The sequence below is a fragment of the Megalopta genalis genome, chromosome 7, assembly GCF_051020955.1.
Source record: "Megalopta genalis isolate 19385.01 chromosome 7, iyMegGena1_principal, whole genome shotgun sequence".
NCBI classification, from domain to species: Eukaryota; Metazoa; Arthropoda; class Insecta; order Hymenoptera; family Halictidae; genus Megalopta; species Megalopta genalis.
Window position 1 is genome coordinate 9,384,761 of NC_135019.1, and position 11,776 is coordinate 9,396,536.

At 47.0% G+C, this 11,776-nt stretch overlaps 1 protein-coding gene across 3 annotated transcripts in view; it reads right to left on the minus strand.

Moving 5' to 3' along the window:
• The window catches only part of Gfrl (Glial cell line-derived neurotrophic family receptor-like), a 595,741-nt gene extending 590,061 nt beyond the window's left edge, over positions 1-5,680 (minus strand). The window contains exon 1 of one of the 3 annotated variants that reach the window (XM_033485389.2): positions 4,620-5,680. In XM_033485389.2, coding sequence (XP_033341280.1) covers positions 4,620-4,965 — 346 coding nt within the window. In that variant the 5' untranslated portion in view covers positions 4,966-5,680. The remainder of the gene's footprint in view (positions 1-4,619) is intronic. The other 2 variants (XM_033485390.2, XM_033485392.2) reach the window with 2 other exon arrangements.
• Positions 5,681-11,776: the final 6,096 nt, after the last annotated feature.

The window sequence follows — 11,776 nt, forward strand, 5'->3', positions numbered from 1 at the left end:
TTTCAATATAACATAAATATATTTATACGCGAAACGGTGTGCAACGCTTTAAATAAAAATATCGAATGATAAACGCCGGTTGTAATTACTCTATTTAAATCGAATTTATCGTATCTATCGCGTCGACGCCGATTTTATGAACCAATAACTCACCGGAGTACTACGTTTTAATGGGTTCGATTGCACCGAGAGCGTAACTAATTCGCTTATCGGTGCGCAGAAGAATGAACAAAGAAAAAAAGCAACTAACATCGTGGATCATTAACAGCCGATGTTGCACCGTGCGGAACGAATCGCTCCGATTTCGATCTAATTTCGGAAAGGTGCCGCTCGAAAAATGCTGGCCAGAAAAGATCAGCATTCAGCTATGGAAATAAATTCTTCGCGCACCTCCTGGCTGAATTTCGGACGGGTTTTCCGGTCCGTGGGCGAGCTTCACGCGTGAAAATCGCGCGAGTTCCCCTCCGTGAACCGTCAGCCTCTGACCTCGATGAATATTTATGGCCCGGGTTGATTAATTAATCGCGGCTGGAAGATTGAATACATCGGAGGATACTATTTACGTGGCGCGCGATCTGTTGAGCCCCTGGCGCTGTTTATAACGCCGGTTCCCGGCGAGGGTTTTCACCTGCGCGGCCGTGGATCGCGGGAGGGGGGAGGGAGGAGGGCAAGGGTCCGGTTGTAAATTCAGCAAACGCGTTCAATTCCGAAGAAAGTCCATGAATCCGTAAAACACAGTCGAACACAGTCTGGTTTTCGTTCGCGGGCCGTGCTCGGGCCCCGAATCGATGGTACGTCTCTCCACGTTTCCCAAAAGCTGATCGTTCTACCCCGATCCACGACGGTGTAACCTAAACGCGCACCCGGCAAGCTAGCCGGCGCGGCTGCCACCCGATCCCTTATCTTCTGCAAGTTTCAATCACAATTTATCTTCGAGCGTTGCTACGTGTCTCGATGGACTCGTCGACGGAAACGGGAACTTCGATTCTCACAAAGGACTCGGCACGATTCGAGCCTGAGCGGGAACTTGACCCGACGTCGCTACTTCGCTGCGAGTACCGAATTTCTTCAGTCGATAGTTACCGGAAAGGATCGCGCGGATTAAAAATGATACTCGTATCGACGGTGGACGGCGAGTAACGATTACTATATTCGGCCACTTTTTAAGAGGCGGTATATTCTCTGAAATTGGATTGAATCGTTTGAATTTATCCTTTGAGTTTGCAGACGATGAATTGGAAAAATTCGAAGATCGTGCGTTTTTAAAGCGTTTTTTAATCAATTACGAATATCGAAGGATATCGGAATTTCCAGATTTCTTGTAGATTTCAGATTGTTTTCGGCATTCGCGTCGATCGAGAATTTCGTAAAAATATTTCGTACTCGTTGCTTGATAAAATTATCGGTCGAAAAGTTGTTCTGCTCGTTGTTTAATAATCTGATCGGTCGAAACATTGTTGCACCTATTATTTAGTAAATTAATTCGTCTGAACATATTTTTATTCATTGTTGTTTAGTAAACAGTCTAAACACGTTTGAACTAGCCTAAAACCTTTTCCAATCGGTGTCCGGCAAACTGAGCACGTCGGAAACCTTTTTTCGTCCCGATTTTTCGCGTCTCAAAAAAGGTCCGTATCCAATTTTCGAAAAAAGTATTGCGTTTTAAACGTTGCCCAAATATTATCGACGCTCGCAACACCTGGACCAACATGTACCAAAATCGAACGAGCTGTGTGTTCGATTAACTTCCGGACACAGTGGTTTCGAGAAAAACGCGCCGAAAGTTTTACATTTTTTCGATGTTGCGAGCTTTACGCATCGTACTAAATGGTGCGCGCGATCTCGTTATTCCAGTGAATTCGACCGCGAAATTTACAGAGCGTACTTTCGAAATGTTGTACTTTCGGCATTTCGGATTTTTCAGATTTGTCGGTGGAGAGAGAGAGAATCATTCTCAACGGTGGCCCCTCTAACCGGCCGAAACCCGGTTCCGAACTCGATTAGGAGCGTCGCGTCGCCGGTCGAATTAGCACCGCGCGTCGCGTCGATACACCCACCGTCGATAAACCGTCGTTGTTGAATTAATAACTGATCCTAATTGAATTAATAATCCGCTCGTCCCTCCACGGAAATTAGTAATAGTTGCTGGCTGGCTAGCAAAATACGTTTGTCGCTCTCTCTCTCTCTCTCTCACACACTCGTTCTCTCTTGTTCTCTCCATCTTTCTCTCCCCCTGTCTCTCTATACGTACAGTTATTGGTTCCTGTTCAATTATTGGCTTCCTCTTCGGAACCGTTCGATCACAAATACCCGTCCCCGGCGGAACCGGCCTCTTTTTTTTCTATCAAAGACACGGACCCTCGCCCGCAGACTATGCGAAAGCTCGAGAGCGTCCGCCGGTCGAGCCACGAAAACAACCATCGTCCCGCTTTTTTAATCCGATTCGATCAATTACCACCGACCGCCGACATCAACGCGGTCCGGTGATCGCGAGATTTCAATGCCGCCGTTGCTTAACCCTAGCAAGACCGACTGTTCGCGATTTCGTGGGCTAGATCTGCTCAAAAAAATTCTCGCGGGTCGATTCACTTTCTTTCATGGAATTGTATAGATCTTTCTCGGTCGGCGATGATCCTCCTGTTGCAGTCGATATACGTAACCATTAATTCCATCCCTTCGTGATCGTCGACGACTCATTCCTTTAGCAATTATGTGAACGGACGAAATGATCTACGACGTTCGATTAAATTACGATGCTTGAATTTTGGAGCACGAACATTTGTATTTCATAGATGTAAATTAATTATAAAAGAAGACACAGAAGTCTACAGAAATCTGTAGCAATTAACATTGTTAAAAATGATCTAGTATACAGCATTTGCCAGTAAGGAAAATTTAAAAAATAATCGAAAGAAATCGAAAGAAATCGAAATAAATTGAAAGAAATCGAAAGAAATCAAAATAAATCGGAAGAAATCGAAAGAAATCGAAAGTAATCCAAAGGATACAATAATATCAAAACATTTTCATCCATCTGTGCAAGTTTGAATCCTAAAAGAATCAGGCTGATTTCTAAAGAATCGCGCGGAACGTTCGTGACAAGACTTTGCTACAATTATTCCCCTAATAATTCGAGTTACAAGATCAACACGAGATTAAAGTACACGGGGGTGTGTTACAGGGGTTCGAAAGGTACGGCCCGGCCACGTTTTTTCACAGAGGCATTCCCCTCGTCGATGCACGCGACAGCCGTGTTTACGAATCGGCTGAGCTTTCCAGGGGAACGTCAACAAATCTCTATAAAGCTGACCTCTTTGCCCGGCCGCGGTGGTCGGTGAAAGGAAAACAGTGAATGCGCTTCTCGAAGAAGAACCGCCTTTCAGAGAGCGCTTTTTAAGGACCTCACGCACCGCGCGGGTATGTCGCGTGCGGACATTTCGCTGGATTTCGAAGAAGCGTTCGCGCGTCCCTTCGACTTCGATGTTCGAACGCGTCCGAAGAAAATCAGACAGCTCGCCGGAGCGCCGGCTTTGCACAGCGACAGAGTTAATGTCAACCCTGACAGCCAAAGTTTGCAGATTAGCAACGCTAATTTCTGACATATTCGGCGGATTAACCGCGAAATGCGAGAGATCTACGGATACGATAGTTCGCGCGGGTATCTTACTTTGGATTCATGGCAGAGTATTTACTATCTATTCCAGGGATGGCCAAAGCGTCGACCGCGCTACTATTCTTAGTCGCCCGCCTGTCCGATGTTACCTGTGTTTGTTTTAAATTGAAGCTCGTTTCTGGCTCTAAATTACTAGCTTCCTTACAATCGTAAGAATCATCCATGTTCATTTGAAATTTCAATTTATTTTTAGCTTCAAATTGCTGCTTTTTTTTACCGTCGTCCGTAACTTAAAAAAAGCAGGTCACGACCAAAACGATCGACGCGATCAAACTCGTTTCTGGCTCTATAAATTACTAGCTCTCTTACAATCGTAAGAATGATCTATGTTTACTTTAAATTCCAATTCATTTTTAGCTTCAAATTGCTACTTTTCGTACGATCGCTCAACACATACGATATCGATGGACCGTCGTCCGTAACTCAGAAAAAGCAGGTCACGACCAAAACGATCGACGCGATCAAAAGTTTGGCCACCCCTGATCTATCCGTACCTCCCGTAGACAACCTATAAAACCGGGTTATAGAAGGTACGAATAAATAACACACGCTTCGACTCCTCGCCACGAGTAAAACAGCGTGTGCCTGTTTCTCGAGCGTGCATAAAAATTCTCCGGAACCGCGTTTCAGCGAAACGGGTTCGCGGCTGTTCGCTAACAAATGCGAACGATCCGGGACTACGATTAACCGTGGACGCGGCAAACGAGCGAAATTTATGCGGAACACTTCGAAACACCATAATCACGACTTCGGCACTCAGACACGAGGCGAACGGTGTTACGAGCTATCGCGAACGATCTTCAGCCTCGGTGACCTCCCCCCCGAATCAATCTATCCCGAAGCTTTTCTCGCTGGAACGAGAAAACTCGCCGGATCCGCGACGACCGTGTCGCAGGCGATATCTCGTCGCTCCGGATCGAAGGAAGAAGCTAGAAGATCGACTCACCGCTTCTTCCGGTGGGTGTCGGAGCGGACGTGGACCTTCCGGTGGGCTCCTGTATGGGGTAAATCAGGTCGCAGCACTCTCTCTCGGGGAATTCGCTGGCTCTCGTGCACCTGCAGCAGCAGGACAGCACGACGATCGCCGCGGCGACGCTGGTGAGCAGCGCGGACCGCGCAATCAGCGTCCCGACGACACGTGACATGACTCGTCCCATCAGATCATGACACGGCTTGGCGACGGGCCCGTTCATAGGTATCGGGCCTGGTGGCCCACCGGACCAGCGTTCCTGGGCTCGGCGAGACGCGGCCGGACGACGACGGCGAATAATCCCGCGGTACCCGCGCGACATCCTCTCGTCGTCCGTCTCATCGTGCGCTGCCTCCTCCACCTTCGCTCCGAACCAACGAACCCGATGCACACTCGTGGCGGTCTCACCACCGATATCTATCTAGAACCCTCTTCGAAGCGAACCGGCCCCCGCACTCGTCGTGGTGTGTCGCACTATATATTATTTCTTTCTCTGCCCCTCTCTCGCTCTCGCGGCCGAAGTCGAACTTTTTTTCAGAACTCGCTCCGTCTCCGTCGAATCAGAACACTCGCGGCGCGCACAGGTGAACGAATCGCGTGGCCGGACCGATCGTAATCCACATTTTCTAGATCGACGGGGCTCGCGGGACCGTCATCGTTCCATGCGTCGGTGTCTCGTGTTGCGTGGACGGGGGTGCGAATGTCTTGTTTGTGTGTGCGTGTGCGAGTGTCAGTTTGTGCGAGATGGTTGGAACGATGCGGCGGAAAGAAGCGGGTCGCCGCCACGCGAGGACCGAGCGACGCTGCTTCACGCTACGTTACGTTGTTACGTTACGCCGTTACGCTACGCGTTGTGTCACGTTACGTTACGTTGCGTTGCGTTGCGTTGCGTCGCGTTGCGTCGCGTTGCGCTACGCGGCCCGAAAACACACTCGACGACGCGCGTGCTCACCTTTTCGAGCGTACTACCGGGCCGAGACCGCGTCGCCCACGGTGTCCCGACGCCCAATGACGACTACGCCGCACCGCGTTAGACCGACAGCCGCGCGCTCACCACCCTCCCACCCCTTCGACAACCCCCGTTTTCTACCTGCGAGAGCGAGTCGGAGCGACTCCCTACCCGACAACTTACACGCGATAGTTTCTGCGCGAAAGTGTGCGCGTTCCCAGCGTTCCGAAGCCTGACGAGAGAGCACCCCTGCTCTCGCTCTGTCTCTCCGTTCTCTCCATGCACACAAACAGAAACACACGCTCGCGCGCGCGCATACACGAGCGTATACCTGCGGCCCCGTAGCATAGTGTGCCCATAGACCTGCGTCTATGCGTGTACACCTGCGCCGCCTGCACCTGTACGGCCTGTGCACGGCGGCGAGCTGTACCTGCTCGTGTCCTTGCACGCGACGCTTCAACCGTGTGCGCAACCACCCCCGCAACAACCACCTCGCGCTCAATCCCGCCCCACCGCTACGCCGTGCCTGTTCGCTGGCCTCCCGGAGGCCGACTACGAGTTCAGGTGCAACTCGGCTCGCAGGGAAACGTGCACCTGCAACGACCATTCTCGTCGCGGAGGCTCGCCGCTCGCTCCGGCTACCCTCCTCGACGGTCCGGCGTGTCTCCGAGTTTCCTACCCCCGCCGATCTGCTCATCGATCTCCGGTCTCTCTCTCACTCGCGCGCTCTCACTCTCCCTCTCTCTCTCTCTCTCTCTCTCACTCGCGCGCTCTCACTCTCTCTCTCTCTCCTACTCTCTCTCTCACTCGCGCGCTCTCACTCTCTCTCTCTCTCTCTCTCTCCCTCTCTCTCTCTCACTAGCGCGCTCTCACTCTCTCTCTCTCTCCCTCTCTCTCTCACTCTCTCTCTCTCTCCCTCTCTCTCTCACTCGCGCGCTCTCCCTCTCTCTCTCTCTCCCTCTCTCCCTCTCTCCCTCTCTATCTCTCTCCCCCTCTCTATCTCTCTCTGTCTCTCTCTTTCTGTCTCTCTCTTTCCTGCGTACACGTGTTTCTTTTTATACTGCGAGATCGGTTTATTCGATTTATCCGGCCCGCGGAAAATCGAGCGATGGCCTGCTTTCGCGGGACCCCGAGGTCCGAGCTGTAACCGATGTGCGACCGCCCTGCTTTTATGGATTTGCGGGATTTGATCTTTGGTGCGTCGCGACGGGCCGATTGGCAGTGTTCCGAGGTGCTCGGGTATGTGCTGGATAATTCGATCGCGACTGGGAGGAGCTATTTGATGTTTTCGAATAAACGGTTTTGGGAGATTGTTTGCTTGGTATTCTTGTGCCGTGTCGCTGTTGAACGGAGGAGCGTGAACGGAGAAGCGCAGAGTGATTTCGAGAATGTTTTGTCGCGGTGAAAATTGAAGGGTCGCGTACGTCGATATCTTTTTATACGATGTATTTAATTAATAGTATTGATATGCTGTATATATGCTGTACATATGTGTATGTAGGTAAATATGCTGTACATATATGTATATGATATGTATAATATAATATAATAATATATATGTATTATAACAATATACTGCACAATTTGGACTTTACGATATACGAGGTATACAAAAAATTCAGTAAGTTCGTTCGCTATGAGATATGTTTCGCTGTTCGTTTCGAATATTCGACTGGAGACTAAAGTAACGGAAAGGAGTCTATTGGAACGCAATCGATATCTAGTGTTCGCGAAAACTAACACCATGTTGCAGCGAATAAGAAGACTTACGTCGCATCTATTTGTTAAAATTATTGTGTACGCGACGGATGCTAGAGACTGCGCTTAAAATTGACATGCTCTTCTTAGGAATTGTTCGTATAAACGAGGACCTGCCCACGTGACTCTTCATAGTTTTCCCAAAGTTCGAATTGTTATAAATTTTTGCGCTATTTGTGTATGGATTAAAAAATGCTAAATTAACACTAGATTTACAGCTGTTTCATATTAGTTTATAAAAGTAACAATAAGACACTTATTCTGATTTTTAACTAGTGTTATTATAGAATTTGTCGTAAGTAACATATAAATCGAATAAATAACTCATAAATGTATCTTTACGATACGAATAATCGTAAATTAAAAAATTAGAGATCCGTCATTTTGACGGGTTTCGTAAATCTAGTGTTCAAATATTTTAAGTACACCAGTCAACGTATACAAAAACATGAGCCTGTTTTCTAATATCCAACAATCGAGGCACGAATTGTTTAACATTGAATTTTACGATGCTCAGATAAACCGAATAAAATCTTGCACTCGAGAACTTTAAAAGGTTATCACCTAATAGCAAAAATAATGTTCCCAGCATATAGAACTCGAAGAATTGACGTTTAGTAACGAAAGACGGTTTTCCAGGCCTCGGTGAGCTGCATCGTTGCGTTTACGGACGCGCGTATGCAATTATGATACGCAACAGCGATACGATACGAATGTACGAAACAAATCGAATCGCAGCTTTGGATTGGTCGGATCCGGTCATTGTTGAACTTAACGGAATCTACTGGAAATGAACGCAGCGATAATCTTGATATTGGAAGCTCACAATTAGTTTCAGCTAGCTGTTCAAGCGATGACACAATGCCGAAAGTTTCGAATCTGTTTCGATTTGCTCCGAGATCACCTTGTCTCTAAACCATCGAACTATCGATTTCATCGAAATATTGTGAGAAGATTTATACGGCACTGAAATATTGTTGAAAATTCGTGTTTTCCGGAATCCGTAAAGGGTTTGAACGACGACGACTTCATCGAAATATTGAGAGAAAAGATTTATGCGATGCCAAAATATTGTCGAAAATTCGTGTTTTTTCGGAATCTGTAAAGGGTTTGAATGAGGACGACTTCATCGATTTATTGAGAGATTTATACGACATCAAAGTATTGATGAAAATTCGTGGTTTTTCGGAATCTGTAAAGGGTTTCAACAAGGACGACTTCATCGAGATATTGAGAGATTTCTTCGGCACGGAAACATTTTTGAAAATTCGAGTTTTTCGGAATCCGTAAAGGGTTTGAACGACGACGACTTCATCGAAATATTGCGAGAAAAGATTTATGCGATGCCAAAATATTGTTAAAAATTCGTGTTTTTCGGAATCTGTAAAGGGTTTCAACAAGGCCGACTTCATCGAGATATTGAGAGATTTCTTCGGCACGGAAACATTTTTGAAAATTCGAGTATTTCGGAATCCGTAAAGGGCTTGAACGAGAACGACTTCACCGAAATATTGAGAGAAGATTTATACGATACCAAAATATTGTTAAAAATTCGTGTTTTTCGGAATCTGTAAAGGGTTTCAACAAGGACGACTTCATCGAGATATTGAGAGATTTCTTCGGCACGGAAACATTTTTGAAAATTCGAGTATTTCGGAATCCGTAAAGGGTTTGAACGAGAACGACTTCACCGAAATATTGAGAGAAGATTTATACGATACCAAAATATTGTTAAAAATTCGTGTTTTTCGGAATCCGTGAAGGGTTTGAACGAGAACGACTTCATCGAGATATTGGGAGAAAATTTCTTCGGCACGCAGACGTTGTTGAAAATTCGAGTTTTTTTCGGAATCTCTAAAGGGTTTGATCGCGGATATTACCCGGCGTGGCACGCAACAGGAGCGCAATCAAGAAAAACGTTAGGATCAGGCGATGGGAACCTCGAGGTAACCCGATTGCGTCTAACTGGCGCTTTCCTCGTGTTACGCTGGTCGACCAGCTGGCGTTCGTGTCTTCGCTCGTTCACGGTGTTCCGGTGTCCCTGATTTGCCTAATGCAACGTAACGCAGGATGTTACACGGGTCCCCGTGCCAGGCTGCGACCAAGCATCCAGAGCTAAGACGGCTCATTAGGAGATAAGCTTTCTGGGAAAGCGATCGTTCGGCCGATCCGCGAGCCGTTTTACGGCCTGGGAACGACGGGACGAGCGGCGCGTGTCCTATGCCGGCGAGCTTCGATTTTATTAGCCGCTTCCGCGAAAGAATATTCATATTCATGAAACCGATCGGCGGCGCGCACCAGCCGCGACACGCTTGCACGATCCCGAGAACCGCGCGTTTACACCTGCGAGACCGGTCTCGCAAGTTCCGCAAACGGTATGCGCTACACGAAAATGAATCAAAGGCTATCAAACGCTTTTCGCCGGAAACAGATATTGGTTTTCCGCTTGAACCGATGAGATCGCAGGCAGGTCGGACTTTCTAACGATATACACGGTTTCCGGGAGAATTACTGGTGAATTTTAAAGAAAAACGCATCGCTGCAAGTCCGTTTCGTTCTTTGTCGAATGACGCGGCTGAAAATCCGGGCACAGTTTTTGTTCGATCGATGCGATGTTAACAGACGGATTGTTTTTTCTCTGTCGTTCTCGGTTTTCGGGCATTTTTTAAGGGAATTAAGTAAACGCGTATTTTTTTCTTGAAGCGTCGCAGTTTTATTAAATCGACACTATTATTGTTAATGTTTTACAAAGTTTTGTATTTACATGTCCCTTATTAATAAAATATCAATAAAGTATTAATAATAAAATAATAATTATAGTAATATAAATTCAAGCAAAATTCAATAATAATAATTTCAATTCAGTAAATATAATTCAAAAAATCAACGTAAATCTACGTGACCCGTCCGTTAAGCGTTAATCAGTTCTTATAAAAATTTTACAAAGATTTTATAAAACTCTATTACTCTTATTAGCGCTGTCTTAGAAATAGTATACAGCAATATATTAAGGGGACCGGAAAGTAATGTCGTTTCTGCGCATGTCAGTATTCCTTCTTTTTGCATACTAATTTTTGCATACTAAAAATTTGCATACTAAATGAAAAAAAGGTTGTTGATAATGACGGTGATTACATCATTGATTGAAAATAAAAACTAGTTAAAAATTTATCTGTTTGAATTTAGTGTAAACAAACGACATAACTTTCCGGTCCCTCTAATATAATAGTAATGGTCAATCGAAGAACTTTTTGAGAAAATTAACCTTGGAGAATATATTATTTCTGTCAACCCTTAACAGCTGCATTTTCGCTTTTATTTCATTTAAAAAGATCTCGAGTAATAACTGAAAAAATACAAAGTAAAGTTATGACTTTCCGACCGCACATTATCCCCCAACACTTTGACTGCCGCGTTACCAATATACATATATACGTGTGACGGAATGAATTGCTCCGATTTGAAAATGAATTTCTACGTCAATCTATTGTATCCTCCGCTTTGATTAGAAATTTTAATTTCATTAAATAAAATACCTTAACTTCACGACATTTCACATCCTCCACCGAAACCTCCCCTCAATTTAAGACCCATAGAAAAACTAACGCGTCCGAAAAGATGTTGACAAAAGCTTGCAAACGAAATCACCGATCATCCTAAGCGTACACAATTATACTTTCCTCAAAAAGTTCCGCCGTTCGAGCGTTGAAGACGCTTTCCCATTTTCAAAAGAAAAAGTGCACGAAAAACCTTCCTTGGCCGAGCAAGAGGGGTCGCAGGAGGTTCGCAGGAGGAGGGCGGCAGGTGACGGGTCACGTTATCCGGCTTCCGGAAGTAATCCGGCGCGCAATAATGCATTTTTGCCATACCGCGGCGCGCATTAATGCGTCCAATACTCGCGCGGCGTTCGGCGTACGTGTTCGCACGTGTTCGGCCGTGTGGCCTCGCGAGCGCCGCGCAATTGCGCTCGTATGCATTGCGTGCATCTTATCCGTAAGTTCGGCTCGGGCCAATATTGGTGTCCGTAGTTATTGCGGCCGGGCTGTGTACGTGGCTTCCGGTCGGCACGTATTCGTCCGTGCGTGCGCTTGGCCGAGCCCGTGTGTCTCGCGCGTGGGTGTAACGCGACGCGGTTGCCGGCGTTGCACGGCGTTGTTGCACGGCAGTTCGTGGAAGCGGCGAGGCACGAGCGGATCCGAGGGATTCCGAACGGCGGAGCCCCCCCTCCCCCGCGCGCGAGCCCGAGAACCCGAGCCGAGCCCGAGAGTCTCGGGTAAACGGGGGTTGGTCGGGGGTTGACCGAGCGGACAGCCCACCAACGACCCTCGTTCCTCGTACGCGCGCCGTTCCTGACCTCGTTTCGCTCGGTTTGTCGAGGTCGGTTACGCGGAAATACCCGCCGGGCCCCGTCCGACGGATACACCGG